Source organism: Camellia sinensis, chromosome 9 (genome assembly GCF_055761805.1).
Source record: "Camellia sinensis isolate YWXY chromosome 9, ASM5576180v1, whole genome shotgun sequence".
Taxonomy (NCBI): domain Eukaryota; kingdom Viridiplantae; phylum Streptophyta; class Magnoliopsida; order Ericales; family Theaceae; genus Camellia; species Camellia sinensis.
In genome coordinates, this window is record NC_138969.1 from 82544572 (window position 1) to 82566006 (window position 21435).

The 21435-nt window shown below is 35.4% G+C and overlaps 1 protein-coding gene across 1 annotated transcript; it reads right to left on the minus strand.

The window, feature by feature from the left end:
- Positions 1-4061: 4061 nt before the first annotated feature.
- Positions 4062-6258, minus strand: LOC145799585 (uncharacterized). The gene is made up of 4 exons (XM_082889181.1): positions 6111-6258; positions 5762-6002; positions 4826-4934; positions 4062-4127 (listed from the first exon to the last, which is right to left on the minus strand). The coding sequence occupies exons 1-4, from the start codon at positions 6256-6258 to the stop codon at positions 4062-4064; spliced, it is 564 nt and encodes a 187-aa protein (XP_082745307.1).
- Between the last annotated feature and the right edge of the window lie 15177 nt (positions 6259-21435).

Sequence of the window (21435 nt, forward strand, 5' to 3'; positions counted from 1 at the left end):
TCCATATCTTGTGACAAATCCTCCATTTCAACCATGTGAGCCCTGCTTTTGTTTTATGGAGGGTTCTTCTTGTAAGGTTTCTTCTTCTTGCGGCAATCAACTGCCCAATGCCCATCGCTTCCACAGTTGAAGCACTTTCTATTAAACCTATAAAATGGTTTCTTTGGCTTGTAGACCGGCCTTTTGGAGACACCGCCTCTAGCCCCCAACTTTGAGCTTTTGTCTGTGGATGATTTTTTCTTCACCCTCGAGGACTTGCCATGCTCAACCACATTTGCTTTCATAGTGGAGGTACTCCCTTCTTTCTTCCTCAAGTAGTCTTGAAGTCTTTCCAGTCCTTAGGTAGCTTCTCAATTAGCTCAGCTACCTGGAATAATTCACTCAGGAACATTCCCTCTATGTGAATCTCGTGCAGAATTACTTGAAAATCTTGGACCTGACTAATGACGGTTTTTGAGTCCACCATTTTGAAGTCCAAAAACCAGCTGTCATGACCCAAACCCGCCCCTATAGGTTTAGCATCGTAACCGGCCAGTAATTCTTAGATTACCAAAGGCCTTTGAACATATTAACTCAAAATAAGGGGTTGCGGAAGCAAATTTATAAAACACACATAGTCCATTGAGCTGTGCTGACATACATGAGACAAAAATTTAAAACTTAATTTCCATAATTAAAATGTCATGCCCACGTCATCATTCATACATATAGACCAACAAAAGACTTGTTCAACTTAACAAAAGAAATACAAAAGATCTTTATCATGATTCACAAAAGCTTGAACATCGCAAAAAGGGAACCTCCTCGGCAGGCACTGTGGCTGGCTGACAAAAAGGAACTCCAAGTCATCAACTCTAAACCTGGTCACGTGCCTGGTCGCCTACATACATACATACATAAGGTAAGTTGGAGCCCAGTGAATAATAACAAAGTAAAGATTTTAATGAATGATGTCCATAATAGATTCAAAAATCATATTTCAAATCCCTTAACAATCAGAAACATAATCATGTTCGTATACTCAAATCATGTGTGGTACATCCATTAGCATTAACAAATCACATTGGTCATTCATATCAAGTCTTAATAACGGAACTTGACATACATAGGCCATGATATTGTTTCCCCCGAATAAGGGCCTTATGACCATAAGCCACAGTATTATCTCCCCTGGGCGAGGACCTTTGCTAAGGATACCACAAATACATTTCAAAGAATTGGGCCATCATTCATGTAATCTCAAAATAGCATTTTATACCATTCGTTTTAGAAACAGATCATATTGTATCATAATGTTCAAAAAAGTATTCCTTGTTGAACATAGCTTTACAAAGTTATTACTCACAGGTAACTTCAATAGCAGAACAAATGGATCAAATAACTCACAGCGTGTGACCTACACAAACACATAACGGATACACATTGAAACACACGCTCAGAAAATACTTAACTAATTTTGTTTCGTTCTTAGTGTGTTTCTAGCCTTTATTCTCATTATTATGTCTTAATTAGGACTTAGAAATGCCTAAGATGCAATGAGGATGCCAAAATATACTTCAGAACACTTAACAAAATTTTCATAAATAGGGCAGTCTGCTTGAGCGCAACTTTCGTCGCTCGAGCGGTTTATAAAGTCTGCAAAAGTACTAGTTTCTTGAATTTTCCTTTCAACAGACATTCGACGGTCACTCGAGTGCAACTTCGGTCGCTCGAGCGGTCAGCAAAAGTTTGTAAAACTTCTGGAAGCTCCCATTTTATGCTCAAGCGGAAGGTAAAAAACAAAGGTGGCTGCTCGAGCACAGATTCTACTACTCAAGCGAACCCCCAAACTCTGCAAAATTACTGGGAGCTCGCATTCTACGCTCGAGTGTAGACTCCACCGCTCGAACAAAGGGTGCAAATTCTGGAATTTCCAGATTATAGATTCAAGTTCAATGCTCAAATTCAAACCAACAAAACATATCCTTTTCGGCCCAAAACTTGAGGAAACAATTGTAAACTTATAAAACATGGTGAATTCAAAATCATTTTGCAAAATCAAAGCCCAAAAACATGCCAATTGTGCAAAATCAAACTTGGAACTTAAAGAACATAACATGAAAATAACATGCATGAATTGTCTTGGCTCCAAAGCTTTCAAAACATAATCAAATAAGGTGTTTAACTCAAATACGTGTTGAATTCTTAGAACAAAGCCAAAATGAGAACATGCAAGAGGAAATTCTTTGAAAACAACTTCAAAATGCCATGAAATATGCATGCATGCATGGCTTGAGTTTTAATTCTTAAGTTTTAGCTTAATTCTTGTGATTTATCTCTCAATTCCCTTGAATTCTAACATTAGCTAACTCAATTACATAACTAAAGGGTTTAACTCTTACTGTAGCTTCTCAATTGTGCTCTAGATGGCCAATTGTTTGAGTTTCCAAGCTAATTCTTCCAAATTCTCTTCAATTTTCCTTGGTTGATTTCAATTTCCCCTTCTCTCTCTCTCTCTCTCTCTCTCTCTCTCTCTCTCTCTCTCTCTCTCTCTCTCGATTTAGTCTCAAAGATGAGCGGTTGAGAATGTAAAGTGTATCAAAGGTGTTGGAAGTGGCCTTATATAGGCTCATTAGGGAGCTTAATCAATGTATGCTTAAGTTAATCCACTATACCCATGTTATTCCAATTATTTGGTTCCAAAGAGAATTTCAATTAAACCTACCATAAAAATCTAAAAATTCTAACTAACACATTAACCAAGTTAATTTCGTGATCAGATGCCGATGAGGCCTTCAATTCGCATACCAAATTGGAAATACAAATAGATATTCCTTCCATAAATAAATATAAATGTAAATAACATACAACACATGCAATTAATGCAAAATCTCCTCTTAATTACTTGTTAAGCATTCTGAATCATGGTTTAACAATTAATCACAGGTCGGGGTTATTATAGTCTTCCCCCCTTAAAGAGTTTGGTCCTCCAAATTTGAGTTACCTTCGTTTGGAAAGAATATCGGAACCAAAGGGAACAAGTCAGGGTATCTCTTCATCATATCCTCTTCGGTTTCCCACGTTGCATAAGTACCCCATGATTTTGCCAATCAACATTCACCAACAAAATTTCTTTGTTTCTTAGTCTTTTGATTCAGTGGTTCACAATCTAGATTAGTTGTTCCTTGTACGTAAAATCATCTTTCAGAAGCACATGAGTCAGCTCAATCACATGTAACGGATCTTTCAAATAATCCCGAAGCATCGTGACATGAAAAACATTGTGCATATTCTCTATAAAGTGGAGGTAAGGCCACTCAGTATGTTACTGAATTGATTTTCTCTAGAATCTCATACGGGCCAATGTATCTCGGAGCCAACTTTCCTTTCACTCCAAATCGTGTTTACCCTTTCATAGGAGTTACTTTAATAAACACATGATCCCTAATTTCATATTCCCTGTCTCGTCTTCAGACATCGGCATAGCTCTTTTAACAACTTTGAGTAATTTTTAGTCTCTGTTGAATCAGTCTCATTTTCTCTGTCGTCTTTTACACAAGTTATGGTCCCAATAACAGTCTATCACCTACTTCAGCCCAACAAATTGGAGATTGGCATTTCCTACCATACAATGCTTCATAAGGAGCCATTCCAATGCTTGAATGATAGCTGTTGTTGTATATGAATTCAGCTAGAGGGAGGTAAGTCTCCCAATTCCCTTGGGAATCTAACACACACATCCGTAACATATCTTCCAAAGCTTGATTGATTTGTTCAGATTAGCCGTCTGTCTGTGGGTGGTAGGCATTATTCAGTCGCAGTTCAGTTCCCAAAGCTTGTTATAAACTCTGCCAGAATTTTGATGTGAACTTAGAATCTCTGTCAGATATAATGGATACTGGTACACCGTGCAATCTCACAATCTCATTCACATAAATGTTAACTAACTTATCCACATTATAAAAAGTTTTAACAGGCAAAAAATGGACAGACTTAGTTAAATGGCCAACAATGACCCAGATAGAGTCCATACCTCGAGAAGAGCGAGGCAATCTAACAATGAAGTCCATCGTAATGTGCTCCTATTTCCATTCCGATATTGGAAGCAATTGAAGTAATCCAGCGGGTCGTTGATGTTTAGCTTTTACCTGTTGGCAATGCAAAAACCTAGCCACAAAATCAACAATACTTTTCTTCATTCCAAGCCACCAGAAATTCTATTTCAGTCATGGTACATCTTTGTATTTCCCGGATGCATAACAAATTTCGAGTTATGAGCTTCGGTCGTAATACGTTTTCTCAGTTCAGAATGGTGCGATACACAAAGTCTACCCTGAAATTTTAACATATTGTTTTCATACACAAATCCCAACCTCGGTTTTGATTCATTTTCATCAACAATCTTCTTCATAAATTCATCTTGTAATTGCTTTTCTTTAACTTCTTTAACTATAGCTGGCTGAGCAAAAATGATAGCTAGGATTCCACCATGTTCACGCAAAACTACTTCAATTTAATTTCTTTCCAAATCACACAACAATTCTTTCTGGCCAGTGAGCAAACATGACAAATTCCCAATAGACTTCCGGCTTAAAGCATCTGCAACTGTATTGGCTTTCCTTGGGTGGTAAAGGATTAACTCGAGCCATCTTCTCTGTCTCATGGTTAGTTTTTTTTTAGTAAAGAAATATTTCAGGCTTTTATGGTCAGTGTATACTTCACAAGTCACTCCATATAGATAGTGGCACCAGATTTTCAAAGCAAACACCACAGCTGCTATTTCAAGATCATGAGTTGAGTAGTTCTTTTCATGAGGTCGGATTTAACGAGAAGCATAACCAATTACCTTACCATTCTGCATTAGCACACACCCCAGACCCTTGTATGAAGCATCACTGTAAAATTGAAACCCATCGGTTCCATTGGGTAATGTCAGAATAGGTGCAGTTACCAATCTAGTCTTCAATTCTTAAAAGGCTGACTCCCATTGAACATTCCAATCAAATGATACATTTTTTTGTGTCAACTGCGTCAACAACATGGCAAATTTAGAGAAATCCTTCACAAATCTGCGATAATAACTTGCAAGCCCCAGAAAGCTTCTAACTTCTGACACATTTATTGGTCTAGACTAGTCTACAATGGCTTTAATTTTTTGTGGATTTTTTGTGGATCAACTGATATGCCATCCCTATTAATTACATGCCCCAGAAATGTCACACTGTCTAGCCAAAATTCACATTTTGAAAATTTTGCATAAAATTTTCCTTCTCTCAAAGTCTATAACACAATTTTCATATGGTTCTCATGTTTTTTCCTACATTTAGAGTAGATTAAAATATCATCAATGAATATAACAACAAATTCATCTAGATATGATTTAAACACCCTGTTCATAAGGTCCATGAAGGCAGCAGGTGCATTAGTCACCTCAAATGGCATTACCAAAAACTCATAGTGCCCATATCTAGTTCTGAATGCAGTTTTCTCTATGTCTTCTACTTTAACTTTTAGCTGGTGATACCTGGATCTAAGGCCTATCTTAGAGAACACTTGCGCTCCCTAGAGTTGGTCAAATAGGTCATCTAATCGGGACAATGGGTATTTGTTCTTGATAGTTACTTTGTTCAATTCCCGATAGTCTATACATAGCCTCAAAGATCCATCTTTCTTTTTAACAAATAGAACTGGAGCACCCCAAGGTGAAATGCTCAGGTGAATAAACTTCTTATCTAACAATTCCTGCCGTTGAGTTTTCAATTCTTTCAATTCAGAGGTTGACATTCTATATGGGGTTTTGGAAATTGGTTGTGTTCCAAGTATTATATCAATAGTGATCTCCCTATCAATTAAGTCCCAAGGCAATTCACTGGGAAACACATCGAGAAATTCACAAACAACAGGAATAGCTTCCACATTAGGACTATCAGAAGTCTCAGTCAAAACACAACGCAGATAACCCCTACATCCCTTCTTAAGCAGTTTAACAGCTTTTATGGCAGAAATCAAATATGGGGGAGGAACTACCCCATTCACAACAAACACAAACTCAGGTAAACCAGATAGACAAAACACAACAGATTTATTCACATAATCAATAGTTGCATAGTACTTTGTCAACTAGCCCATACCCAGTATGTAGTCAAAATGATCAATATCCAATGGCAATAAATCAATATACAACGTCACATCACCAATCACAATATCACATGCCAGATAAATATAAGCACATATCATAGAACCCCCAGATGGCGTAGATACAGACCATAAATAATTCATGGGTTCTAAAAGTCTAGTTAATTTTCTAGAAAAGGCATGCGACACAAAATAGTGTGTAGAACCAGAATCTATCAAGACATGCATTTTGGGCGCAAATAGAAATTATACCTGACACCACAGACTCGGTGTTCTGTACATCCCCAAGCACTAGTACAAACACTCTCCCTTGCCTTAACGTTTCATTCCCGATGTTACCTCTAGCACTAGTTCTTGCATTTAACCTCAATACAGAAACAAATCTGGCTGAACTTGTTGCGGGGCGATTGGTATTCTCTGTCCCAAACAGACAATATTTCATCATGTGGCCAACCTTGCCAAACTGGTAATAGGCACCAGATGCACGGTAACATACACCCTTATGCTTCCTTCCACATTTAGAACAAACATGTGTAGATCCACTACTCTAACTAGAGCTATTGGAGGATCTTGTGTTTTGCTTCTTTGAAAATGACCGACCCTTTTTGAAATTGAATCCGGATCTCTTACCTCTCTATTCAGTTGTTGGGACTTTAGTTTGTCTCATTGTGGCCAAGTTGGCTTCAACCATAGAGCTCTATCAAGCACATCAACGTACTTGGGCAGTTTCAATACACCGGCCCGATCAAACACATCTATATCTAACCCTCCTTTAAATTTTTGAACTTTCTTATAGTCCATATCCACCATGAGAGGAACAAATCGGGTTAACTCAGTGAATTTAGCCTCATACTCGGCTATAGACATGTTGTCTTGATTGAGTTCTTGGAATTCAGACACCTTGCGGTCTTGAAAGCACTGGGGAAAGTACTTTTCATAGAAAATCTCTTTGAATTGATCCCAAGTCAAAGTCACACTACTTTCATGGACAAGCATCCACCAACGTCGGGCTTCGTCCTTTAAGGTGTATGTGGCCAACAAAACTTTTTGAGTCAAAAAAAGTCGGTGGCTTTATCTTATTGAATTTCTGAGTCAAGCTGATGATGTCTTTGTTTACCGGTTCTACTTGGACCGGAGGAGAGGGAGGAGGCAAAGGTTGTTGTCTTTGTTGTTGCATTATTACTTCTATCAAAGCTTCAAACATTCTTTCCATTCAGTTCATCTAAGTCTCGGAAGATTCAGTTGTACCATCACTTCTTGTATTTTCCATTTGATATAAGTAAACAGAGCACTAATAAACATAGGCAAATAATTCTCTTCACACTGTTCAATTTCAGTGCATTCTTTTCAATTTCATAGGTTCATGTTCAGATTTAGTTTTCACATTTACAGAAATTAACACACACACTCACACATGTAGATGTGATGTCCCTAATTCTTACTAGGACATCTTATAGCTCATATGGACTCGTGTATGTAGTATAATTCATGTTTTGATACCACTCTGTCACGACCCAAACCTACCTATATAGGTTTAGCGTCGTAATCGGCCAATAATCATTGGATTACCAAAGACCTCTGAACATATTAACTCATAATAAGGGGATGCAGAAGCAGATATATAAAATATGCATAGTCCATTAAGCTATGCTGACATACATGGGACAGAAAATTTAAAACTTAATTTTCATAATTAAGATGTCATGCCTGCGTCACCATTCATACATATAGACCAACAAAAGACTTGTTCAACTTAACAAAAGAAATACAAAAGATCTTTATCATGATTCACAAAAGCTTGACCACTGCAAAAAGGGAACCTCCTCGACAGACACTGTGGCTGGCTGACAAAAAAGAACTCTAGGTCATCAACTCTAAACCTGGTCACGCGCCTGGTCACCTACATACATACATACATAATAAGGTGAGTTGGAGCCTAGTGAATAATAACAAAGTAAAGATTTTAATGAATGATGTCCATAATAGATTCAAAAATCATATTTCACATCCCTTAACAATCAGAAACGTAATCATCTTCGTATTCGTATCAGAAACAGAGTCATATACATATTCAGACTCAAATCATGTGTGGTACATCCATTAGCGTTAACAAATCACATTGGTTATTTATATCAAGTCCCATAATGGAACCTCCAATACCAGGTGTCACATCACATACATAGGTCACGGTATTATTTTCCCCGGGTGAGGGCCTTATGACCATAAGCCACAGTAGCATCTCCCCTGGGCGAGGGCCTTTGCTAAGCATACCACAAATATATTTCAAAGAATTGGGCCATCATTCATGTAATCTCAAAATAGCATTTTGTACCATTCGTTTTAGAAACAGATCATATCGTATCATAATGTTCAAAAAGTATTCCATATTGAACATAGCTTTATAGAATTATTACTCACAGGTAACTTCGATAGCAGAACAAATGGAAACAGCTCACGACACGTGACCTACACAAACACATAACGGATACACATTGAAACACACGCTCGAAAAATACTTAGGTTATTTCGTTTCGTTCGTAGTGTGTTTCTAGCCTTTATCCTCATTATTATGTCTTAATGAGGGCTTAGAAATGCCTAAGATGCAATGATGATGCCAAAATATACTTCAGAACACTTAACAAAAATTTCAAAAACAAGGCAGTCCGCTCGAGTGCAACTTCTGTCACTCGAGCGGTCTATAAAGTCTGCAAAAGTACTGGTTGCTTGAATTTTCTGCTGGACAGACGCTTGACGGTCATTCGAGTGTAAAGCTGAGTAAAAGGGTATCCGCTCGAGCGCAACTTCAATTGCTCGAGCGGTTTGTAAAAGTTTGTAAAACTTCTGGGAGCTCTCATTTTACGCTCAAGCCTAACTTTAGTTGCTCGAGCCGAAGGTCAAAAACAAAGATGGCTGCTCGAGCGTAGATTTTGCCACTCGAGCCAACCTCCAAACTCTACAAAAGTACTGGGAGCTCACATTCTTCCCTCGAGCGTAGACTCCACCGCTCGAGCGGAGGGTGCAAATTCTGGAATTTTCATATTACAAATTCAAGTTCAAAGCTCAAATTCAAACCAACAAAACGCATTCTTTTGGGCGCAAAACTTGAGGAAACATATGTAAATTTGTAAAACTTGGTGAATTCAAAATCATTTCGCAAAATCAAAGTCCAAAAGCATGCCAATTGTGCAAAATCAAACTTGGAACTTGAAAAACATAACATGAAGATAACATGCATGAATTGTCTTGGCTCCAAAGCTTTCAAAACATGATCAAATAAGGTGTTTAACTCAAGTACATGTTGAATTCGTAGAACAAAGCCAAAATGAGAACATGCAAGAGGAAATTCTTGAAAAACAACTTCAAAATGCCATGAAATATGCATGCGTGCATGGCTTGAGTTTTAATTCTTAAATTTTAGCTTAATTCTTGTGATTTATCTCTCAATTCACTTGAATTCTAACATTAGCTAACTCAATTACATAACTAAAGGGTTTAACTCTTACCTTAGCTTCTCAATTGTGCTCTAGATGACCAATTGTTTGAGTTTCCAAGCTAATTCTTCCAAATTCTCTTCAATTTCCCTTGTTTGATCTCTCTCTCTCTCTCTCTCTCTCTCTCTCTCTCTCTCTCTCTCGGTTTAGTCTCAAAGATGAGGGGTTGAGAGTGTAAAGTGTATCAAAGGTGTTAGAAGTAGCCTTATGTAGGCTCATTAGAGAGCTTAATCAATGTATGCTTAAGTTAATCAACCATACCCATGTTATTCTAATTATTTGGTTCCAAAGTGAATTTCAATTAAACCTACCATAAAAATCTAAAAACTCTAAATAACACATAAACCAAGTCAATTTCACGATTAGATGCCGATGAGGCCTTCAATTCGCATACCAAATTGGAAATACAAACAGATATTCCTACCATGAACAGAATATAAATGCAAATAACATATAACATATGCAATTAACGCAAAATTTCCTTTTAATTACTTATTAAATGGTTTAACAGTTAATCATTGGTCGGGGTTGTTACACCGGCCAATGACAAATTTCTTTATTCCAGCATCCTCGGTCTTGTACTTCTTGTCCAAAGCATCTCACAACTCCTTTGCTGACTTCTTGGCATAAAACACATTGAAAAGTGGATCTGCCAAGATGTTCGGAACATAGTTCCGCAAAGGAAGTCTGACTGCTTCCATGCATCTAGAGCCACGAGCTTCTACTTGTCTTGCTCATTCTCTTCTACAACTGATGGATCTTCACTCAAAAACCTCACAAAGCTTAGAGTAGTCAGGTAGAACAACATCTTCTGCTGCCACCTCTTGAAATTCACTCCTGTGAACTTCTCCAGGCGCTCATGATGGTTGAGCTAGCCTCTTGGAACAGCAAGAGCAGCAATATGGTTGACCACAGAGGTCACAGCAACCGGGTTGACCACAGAGGTCACAGTAGCAGCGGTTGGAAAGCCAGTTGCCCCGAGGTTCTGATCCCCACCAAGATTAGCAGCAGTAGCAACAACATCGGTAACAGTTGCCATTTCTGAAAAATATAACAGAATTTCATCATTTTGTTGTTCCAGAAATCAAACTTAACACTAAAAAATCCCGTAGTCTAAAATTTAATTCAAAACTTGTCTCACCACTTAACCTAGAATCGAACATGGTCAGGAATGTTTCCAGGAAGACTGGAGGTGTCACATCATTCCTACTTAAAATCCAGTTAACCTTTTGACAAAACTTTCAAGAGCATTTTGACTCCTAGTTCATGGGAAACAATTTTTCGAATTAAGTTTTTCAGGAGATGAACTACGTTAAAACCAAATCAAGTTCCAAACCCGCATGCAATTTAAAAAATTGCTAACCCAATTACAAGCAATTTAAAACCAATTGTTACAACTATTACAAGCAAATAAAACTTGCTTTAACACATTGGTAAAATAACCACAATTAAAACTCGAACAAAACTTGCTTTAATGATAAAGAAAGTAACCAATCCATAAGGATTTTATTTAGTCCAAAAATTCTTTCCACGCTTAGGTATTATTGTTCAACACAAAGGCTAGTAGTCCATGTTTTTGGTTCTACATTCCCAAATACTATTTTGTAGTTATTTTTCCAATCCCTTTCGCATAGGTATTCCTGCGAAGAAAATTAGTAGAAAATCCTAAGAAAATACAAACCAAACAATCTAAAGAAACTTGAAACCATCTAGCAAACTATTTAAGAATAAAATTAACTAATGAATTAGAATGCTAGATGAGTTACAAACATAAAACTTATAACTCCACAATTAAACTAAATAAAAATTTAATAGCCAAGAGTTATATATATAAAATTATTACACAAGTTACAAAGCCTTATAACTCCTAAATAATTAATATGAGTTTAGTTCACATTAAACATGCAAATAACTCTAGCAATTAAAATCATACAAATAGTCTAGAAAATAATAAGCATGTAACAAATTAAAATCTAGAATAAACATGCAACTAGGATTGCAATCTAAATCATGTAAATAATTCTAGAAATAATAAGCATGCAGCAAAAAATTAGAATCTAGAAAATTTTGAACATGCAAATTATCTTACAATTCTAGAATCTAAAACACATGTGAATTAAACTAGAAAAATAAAACATATTTAGTGTCTCAATTTTAACTAAACAATTTGAGACTCATGAGTATACAAATTATATTATGAAACTATAAAATAAAGAAGTATACAAATCATGGTAGGAACTCATGAATCATGCTCATAGAATAAAAATATGCTAAAATAAACAAGTATGCAAAATTTACTCTAGATTTAGAAATACAAGTATTCTAATTAAATTGGAAGAGTAAAACATAACATTGCATATATAATTTACATATAAGAATTCTGAAAAATTACATGGTAACAGGATAAAATATATATAAACATATTGGACTTCTAATCATGATGTACTATATGAAACAGTGGCCTATTTTCCTCCGAAACAGTGGCAGTTAGATAGAATCTTTTACAACAATGATTCATCCCACTAAAAATATCACCACTAATAGCACTAATATATTAAAAAAATAAAAAAATACAACTCCAAGACCAAAACATCACATCATTAATGGCGGGACTCACTGCCACCTAATTAGTGGGAGCACTAATTAGTGCTCCCAAGCATTTTTCAATCTTTTATTATTCTAATCATACACTTTAAAGAACAAAACAGTGGCCTTATAAATTAAATTGAAAGTCTTAGAAAGAATATAAGCAGTGCACAAAGACCCCTAATGAACCTGATTTCTTATATATTACTTGCAGAAACCAACTCCCAAAAACGGTAACATGTAACAATTAACAGAAGCAGAGAAAACTCCTACAGAATTAACTGAATCTATATGTCCTAATTCATGCACAATATATATAATTTGTTTTAAGTTTGTTGTACCAATGGTGTAATTAAACAAAACAAATAGATTCATAAGTAATTTAGATTGCAGAACATGAAACATGTTGAACATACCAGTTGAACAAAATTACATAATAAACTAAAATGAAAAAAATAAAGCAAATCGAAGCCTGCACTAGACAATTTCCTTAAAACAGATTTGCCACCTCACCGGTTGGGTGCTTGGGGTTTATTCGACGTCTATCTCTCAGGATATGACGGTTGAATCAACTACAGCAAAGCACCAACTGCGTAGCTTCGGCGAACAGAACACAAGCAACACTCTCTTACTATGAAGAATAAAAAACTGGAGGAAAATTTTCTAGTATGCAAAGAAAGCAAATTTTCTAGTGTGTAAGAATGAAGGAGAAGGGTCTCCTTTTATACACATGGAGGGAGAGAGGAAAAAGCTCCTGCCATCTAGGCCCATCACAAATGCATAAATCAATCATGTATTAACCTGCAAAATTGATGGCTTAAAGTCCATCATGAATAGAGGAGTTACCACCCTCCCCACACTCAAGCCTCAGGCCCAAGCGAGGAGTTACCACCCTCCCCACACTCAAGCCTCAAGCCCAAGCCCAAGCCCAAGATCTACGATCCACGACCCACGAATCACGAACCCCAACCTGGCCTGGTTCGATCTGGGCGGGCAATACACGCGCGTGTGGCAATTTTTGCATAACCAACTTGGAGCATAGTCTTGGCCCAAGTCAATCCTTGAAGCATCCATACCTCCCTTCCTTCGGAATATTCAGATGCCCCAAAGGGCTTACATCCTTAGGCAAAAAATGGGATTTAAATACCCATCAATGCTCTCCTCTACAATCAACGTGGGATAGAAGGTTTCACACCTTTCCCAACACTTCTTTCATGAGGCCAACTTAATTAGTCAATTTCTCATTCAAATCTTAATGGTTTTTTGTCATTCTTTTTGTGGTGTAAAGATTTCACTACAAAGAATCTAAACTCACTTTAATCCACCTCAATTGAGGATTGGCACCCACTTTAATATTGCATTAAAATTACCAAAAAAATCATTATTTTCCATCAGTATTTATAAAGTATTTCTAGCAAATTTTCTATCACGATGAGATTGAGAGATTTGGTTTCTAGGGTGAAAATTTTGATTTTTTTATTAATTCTTGTCCGTTGTCATAAAAATAAATAAATAAAATAAAATTGGCATTTAATTATCCCCTTATTAGGAAATTTAGCCAAAACCCCATAGGTCCAAAATGTTAGTGGGTAAAGGACAACTCAAAATGTTTTACTTCCTAAGCCCCTGAGCAGGAGGTGTGTTCTTCATAAAGGGCAGACTAATATTTTTTTTTTTTTTGGATAATCTTGTCCTAAATATATATCTCACAGATTTTAATCAAATTTGTTAGAGAGATGTGGCATTGAAATTGATTTGAGATCGAGCCTTTCGGAGGGTTGGTGAGCTTGATTTTGATTGAATTGATTGGCATAAGTTTTTCTTCTCTATATTTCTTCAAGCTCGAAGCTCCGAGTTTTCTGGTTTTGGCTTCTATTTTTGCCTCAGAGTCATTGGAGTTTTCGGGTCATTTGAGAGGGGTTTCTTGGTCTTGGAACTGACTGTTGCTATTATTTTTCTAAAGAATTGACTTGCATGAAGAATTTCACCTACTGTTTCTTTGACGAGCACCGCCGGCAATAACATTTTTTTGTCATTACCATGTATTAAAGACAATCAATCCAATGAGTCCATTGCCCTGTTTGATGAATTCCAGAGAGAGAGAAAGGGACCTATATCTGTTGGCAAATTTCTAATTTATTTTTGTAAAACTTCCTTTAGGTGTGTTGCATTGTTGTTTTGTTATTGAATTGTTGTTGGTTTGAATTATTATTGATTTGTTTGTGAACTTATAATGAAATAACTCGTAAAGTTTCTTTCAGTTCATACTCTGTTTTTTTTTTTGTTATTGATGCCCTGTTGATCAAGACAGTAAAGTGTTACTCTGGTAGTCAATAACATGTTACTGTTAATCATAGTAACATTTTAATGTTAAATAGAGTAAAATGTTACTGTTTATGTCAATTTTGATGACATTTTATAAAAAAAAATTTATAGTCAACCTGGATCTTGTTTGATAGATTTTGATAAGAAGATTCTAAAAATACAAATTTTTATTAAAAAGTCACATCTAGATGAAAAGTTGTATCATTTTAAAGTTTAAAATATTAAATTAGTCATTATGGATATTTTGGTAATAGTAGTATGTGTTAAATTTTTTAAGGAAACTTTTTTATGATTGTCCTCAAGGTATTAAAGTTTTATTTATTTATTTATTTATTTATTTTTTTGGGGTGGGGGGGGGGGTTTGAACATAGATTGATTATATAGGCCTAATATTCGAACTGGATCAAATTTAAACAAACATAAAATTTCTTATTAAATAATGCAAACCCGACTTAATTCTAAATGTATCTCATTCCTGCCCAATAAACAACAGTCTACCCTATCTTTGTTTTCAGTAAATATAGTAACCATCTATGTTAAAATTATACAATTTTAACTTTTCATCTATCTCTGTTTAAAATCACAAGTACCAATTTTTTTTTGGCATATATGCCATTATTTATTTGGATAAAGCTTGAGACCACCATTTCTTCATCCCTAAAAGGGCCACCAATTAGGTGCCACTCCACTTCAACATTCAACTCATCAAAAATAAATCCACTCATCTTTTCACTAACTTGAAGTTTCATAAATTATAAAGTGACCCTAAAACTTTTGTATAATTTTATAATTAGACTTTTAAATTTAGTTTTCACTTATGAGACATTGTGAGACCCTCAATCTTAGCACTAGAGCCTAGAAATCAAATCTAGGAATAATTTTAAACATGAAAATTCAATGGTTAATACATGATATAATAGATGTAAAAAACTTTATACATCTTGATCATAAAAATAGTAAAAATGAAACAACATGACTATTAAATAGTCTAATGGATATGAGTAAAGAAAATTTAAACATTTAAAAAAAATCAAAATATCATGATTACTGAAATATTTAAAAAGTTAAGAGAAATAAAATAAATTTCTATTAAAAATTAAAAATAAAGTTTTATTAAAAAAATTGAAACTTCTTTTACGATAATTGAACAAACTAAAAAATTGCAAAAGATGAAAAAGGTCATAATGGTAATAATACATCCACACCAAAAACTCCTGTAGGAGGAATATTTTCAAAAGATTTTCAAAAATATTTGAATCTATATGTGGATAATTATAAAAAAGAAAAAGTACTTAAAAAATCAATAAGCGATTCTATTGATCCAGCTGAGTCAAGAGAACAATACTATCAATCAAAAAGAAAAGCTGAAATATCCGAATTAAATAAAACATTTGGAAATTTTGGTTTTTGGGGAAATCCTGATTTTATTTATATCTTTGGAGATAATGAAGGAAATTCTTCTAAAAATGAAATAAAGTTAGGAAAAAGAGGACCATTAAAAACTCATATAAAGTATGACTTTATTCCTAAGTTGCAAAAAATGAGTATGTTACTAAATATGAAATATATCTTGATCTAGACTGCATAACTAACATAGAAGAAGTTATAGATGATTGGGCTCAAGTAATAAGAACTGTTGTAGTGGGACAAACTATAGACGCCAGTGGTCTCAATGTTTTTGTAAAAACTACTCTAAGAGGTCAAGTTGCAAAATTTTGGAATATTCTATTAGGTAATGATAATATAAGAGCTTAATGGTTAGCATTAACTATTGCTGAAGAGAGTATCGTGCTTATGATAGATAGCCTTAAATGAGAATTTTGTGGAACAACCCCTAACCAATTGGGAAGTCAGTAAAAAATAGCATTTACAAATCTAAGACACAAATATGTGATATGTGCTATTTTGAAAATTATGCTTGTGAATATAAAAAATGATTCTATAAATTAGATCTAAAAAATACTATTCATTGAAAAAAACAATTTATAGCCAAACTTTCCAAACCATGTGATGAACTATCTTAAAAAGAATTTGAAATATTATTAGAAAAGAATCAAATATGTGATTGTTTAGGAGGGAGAATGGCTTTTGTGCAAGAAGTTATAAAGAAATATTGTGTAGAATGACAAGTTATAAAAGATATGAAATATGCATATATGGATTATAGCTATTGTTCAAAGACTGAAGATATGGGAGGAAGCTATTATTATAAGAAAAACCAAAACCTTAGGGGTAGATATATTAGAGAAAAACAAAATCTAAAAAATTCACAAAAAATAAAAAAAACCTCCATGTCCAAAAAAAAAATAATAATAATAAAAAATCTATTGAAGAATGCAAATGTTGGCTTTGTGGAGAAAAAGGACATTTCGCAAGCAAATGACCTAACAAACAAAGAAAACCTGTTAAACAAATATTATTTTCTGAAGAAAAATATGAACCAGTATAGGGATATGAAATAGAATATGACGATGAAGTAGAAAAACACAAGTTAGGATATGAATCAGAATCTGAATATAATTCTGATGAAAACAATGAAGAAAACTTAGAAAAAGCTTTACCTAGAACTATTTTTATGATAAAAATTGATTCAGATGATGAGAATGAAATGATCCATTTTCCTAAGTCAGGAGAAAGTGAATCATTTGAAATTTAAGAATAAGAATTTTCTGTAAATGATTAGAAAATGTGAAAAATTTTAAATAAGGAAATTTATAAAAACTCAATCTTCAAATTTCAATTCAAACTGAATTTAGAAATCTTTGAAGGAAGAACTATTGTACAGAATGTGTATTTAAATAAAAATAAACAGATTCATATTTAATTAAATTTAAATTACAGAACAAGAAATCATGAAACTTAATCATACTAGAGATTACAACTTGATGAACATAAATATATAACAAAATAAAATACTGAAAAAAAAATAGTAAAAGGAAGCAAATCAAAGCTTTTGTGATATCACAGTCTCTTTAAAACAGATTCGTCGCCTCACCGGAGGTGCTGGAGGTATGCCGACATCTGTCCCCCAACATACGATGGTTAGAACCCGCTAAGTCAGAAGCACCTTTTGTTTAGTTTCGACAAATTGACAATGGCAGTACTCTCTCACACAGAAAGAATATTATAAGAGTAAACTGACTATATAATTTAAGAGAAAAAAAATTATGTGTTCAAAACCAAAGATGATGGTCTCCTTTTATACACAATGAGGGAGAGAGGAGGAGCCTCCCAACCATGAAGACTAGCAACAAATGCAAACCAAACTATCCAACTAATGCATAATTAATCATACAAAACTGATAGAGAATAAGTGTGTAAGTTACACACACTATATACACGTGTATATATTAGCAACCACACAACTGACCTAGCCCAAAAAGACTAGGTTGGTGGACCACCAATCCAGCCCAGTCCAAACCTAACCCATTCCAACAAGCCTCAAGCCTTAAGCCCAAGCCCAAGCCCAAGCCCAAGCCCAAGCCCAAGCCCAAGCCCAAGCCCTAAGATCCACGACCCACAGACCATAGACTCGGACCCGGCCAGGTCCGGATGAGGGGGCGGCATGCGCCCGTGTGTCATTTTTTGCATAACCAATTTGGACCATAGTCTTGGCCTAAACCCATCCTTGAAACATCCATAACTTCCTTCATTCGGAAAAGTTGGATGCCCCAAAAGACTCATGCTCTTATAAAAAACTTGGGATTTAAATACCCATCAATTCTTTCCTCTACAATCAATATGGGATAGGTAACTTACACTATTCCCAATACTTCATTGTAGACACTCCATTTTTGACCACCCTTATGACTTGGGTGTCACTGATTGATCACTCGATGATGAAAGTTATGTTGTGAAAATGTTTGATTTCTTCAGCAAAAAGAGCTTCTAAATCCCAACCTTACACCTCATTTTTGGACTAAAACTATTTTGCCCAAAACTATTTTAGACCTTAAAGCCCTATTTTTCAAGATGTTTTTGAAAATGTTTCTACAATGTTCCGAGGCTCACATTTCATAAAATATTGCACTTTTCAGTAAACTGGGTAAGGGAAAAATGGAAATAAATGGAAGGGAGGTGAACTCTTTGAAAATTGGAAGAGGGGGAAGAAAACTAGTTGGGTATCAAACCGTTAAGAAGGAACTAAGTAGCCTTCACTAAATCAGGTATATCTCTTTGTACACTTAGACTTTAGTTGTGAGGCCACCACCATTGGAAAGTGGACTTCCGGGGCTTCAATTTAGACTTAAGAATCTCCCAAAGCCGAGTCCGAATAAGGGAGATATGACTGTTTGAAGTTAGGCATCAATCCGGTTAAGATAGAAATGAGTAACTTTACTAAAATAGGCATATCTCTTTGCACACTTAGAATTTAGATGTCAGATTACCACCATTGGAAATTAGACTTCCGGAACTTCATCTTAGACTCAAGAATGACCTAAAACCGAGCCCAAATGAGGGAGATATGCCCATTTGAAGCCAGCTTGGAAGCAAATTTTTTTTGTGGCCGGTAGGTGGCCAGCAACCACCATTTGTGGACAACAAGCCACCATTTCTAACCAGACGGCCACCACTTCTGGCCGGACGACCACCACTGCTGGCCTACTGGCCACTAGAATAAAACCCAGATATTTTTGCCAATTGTTTCCACAAAGCTCCAGCTCTCCCTTTTTTGATATTTGCTCCAAAATTTTTCCACTCTCTCTTCAAAATTTCTACACTTTTGCCTACATATCCTTAACCTTTGCCTATACACCCTTAACCAAACCTTCTCATCTTTGAGATGGGATACTTTTGAGCTCGGTTTGAGCTCTTGAAGGATGTGTTGTCTTGATTTGTTGCCTAGAATTGGTCTTCTTTTCAGGAGGTATAAGGCTTTGTTTGTTGCTTTGTTTTATTTGTTATTACTCTTGCAGTTTTCCAACTGTTTTTGGGCTATAAAAACTTTTTATTTTTTGGCTAAAGCTTGGGTTTTAAGGCTATCAAAGGTTGAGGGGTGATTCACCCTTCTTAGCACCTTGTTTTGAAGGCCTTTTCTCTTGTGTTTCTCATCCTTTTACTAGTTGAGGGGTGATTCACACTGTTTTTTAGAGTTATTTCAGTAGCCAAAATCAAGTTTTGAAGTCCAAATTTGGAGGGGTTAGCCTCCCCTCCTTGTGTCTTGCTTACTAGCCTAACTTGTGCTATGTTTTAGCTTATTTTTCTAGCTATTGTTAGCTCAATTCCAGCATATTTTAGGACTATTTTTAGACTGTTTTAGCACTTTTTTGGTTGATAATTGCATTTGAATTTTGTTTTGCATGCTTGTAGTGTAATTGTCCTCATGAGTTTGGGGTTTTAGGCCTTAGACACCATCTTCTTTGAGTTGATTGCATTTATTTATGGCTTTCCATACTTGTGATCAGTCTTAATCACCTCCGTAACCTCTCTCCTTTCTTGGGTTTTGTTTTTCTTTGAAAGTGGTTTCAACTTACTTGTTTGTTGAAGCATGAAATTGAGATGTCATGCTTAATGGTTGAATCCCTTTGGGGGTTCATTACCAACGGTATGATGTTTTTTTCATGCCCAAAGCAACTCTTGGTTTGAGCCTTCTTTCCATTAGAGGACTTAATATTCACTTTTGGACTCAATGAATTAAAGAATGGATGGTAATTAAAATGAAGTAATTAAAATGGGACTAAAATGGTGAAAGATAATAATTGGTTTTGTATTCAATCGGACGTTAATTGAACACGTGGAAGCTTGAGGCATTTCATACTCATTAGTGATGAAGTGGTTCAAGTTTCCAAGGTCTCCACTTCCTTTGATCAATTCATGAAAGTGAGGAGGTTAGAGTCTTATTTTGTTGCATTTATTGAACTTGCACATTTTGATTCATGAGCCATCATGCAATGAAATTGCTTGAGTTGATAGTTTGTGGACCAAGTTTACTACTCCTTTGATTTGTTCATGAAAATGAGGGGTGAGTTGTGCAAACAAACCCTTGAGAATACCTTATGCATGCTTTGTTTTCTCTCTATTACAGCAAGATAAACTATGCAGCAGTGGCCGGCAGGCCACTTTCTATGGCCGATCGGCTATCACTGGTGGCCGGCAGGCCCTCACTCCTAGCTAGCTGGCCACTGATGCAAAATTCAGCAATGTGTTTTTTAAGCACGGCATAGCCATTCTGGAAGTGGACAAAGGTGTAAGTGTTCTATGGTGCAACAGAGGCCTTCTGGAAGCAAAACAATGGCTTTTTGGGTGGAAACCGAGCACGTACATTAGCATTCCTCGCATATCGAGCCTGTTTAGTTTAAATATTTAGCGTAGATGTTTGTTGTAATTAATTAGTTGTACCTAGTTAATTTTGTAAAGTGTTGTAATTAATTAGTTAGTTAACTAGTTGTTCGATTTCGTCTTGTAATTATTTTAGTTAACTAGAATAGTTAATTCATTTGTTGTAATAATTAGTTAAGTAGTTTAGCTAATTTAATTTGTGTTGTAATAATAGCTTTAATTGGTTAGCTAGTTAAATAGCTTAGTTCATTCGGACCCTCCTTCGTGAGGGCGCAAACTTGTAATAATGTGTATGTCTTCCAACCCCACGTCTTTCTCACTTTTATTTACTAGCTTATGATGGTTAGTTTAGGGACAACACGTTTTGTTTAGCATACTTCATGTTTGCATCCATTTGTATTGCACCAAGGCTCGGTTCATCATTCTAACTTACATTGTTAGTTTAAAAGCTTCTTTGAATATGTGCTTAGATCGCATATTATCAAATTGATTCATATGTCATATTAGTAGCCGAGCCTATTAGTTGCATTTTCGCATGTGTCGCATTAGTCATTTCGCATAGTTAGGAATCATGCATTTTTCTAGCTCGTTTCTCTTTCGGCTTGGAGTACTAGGTGAGCCTTTACTCGCTTTAGCATAT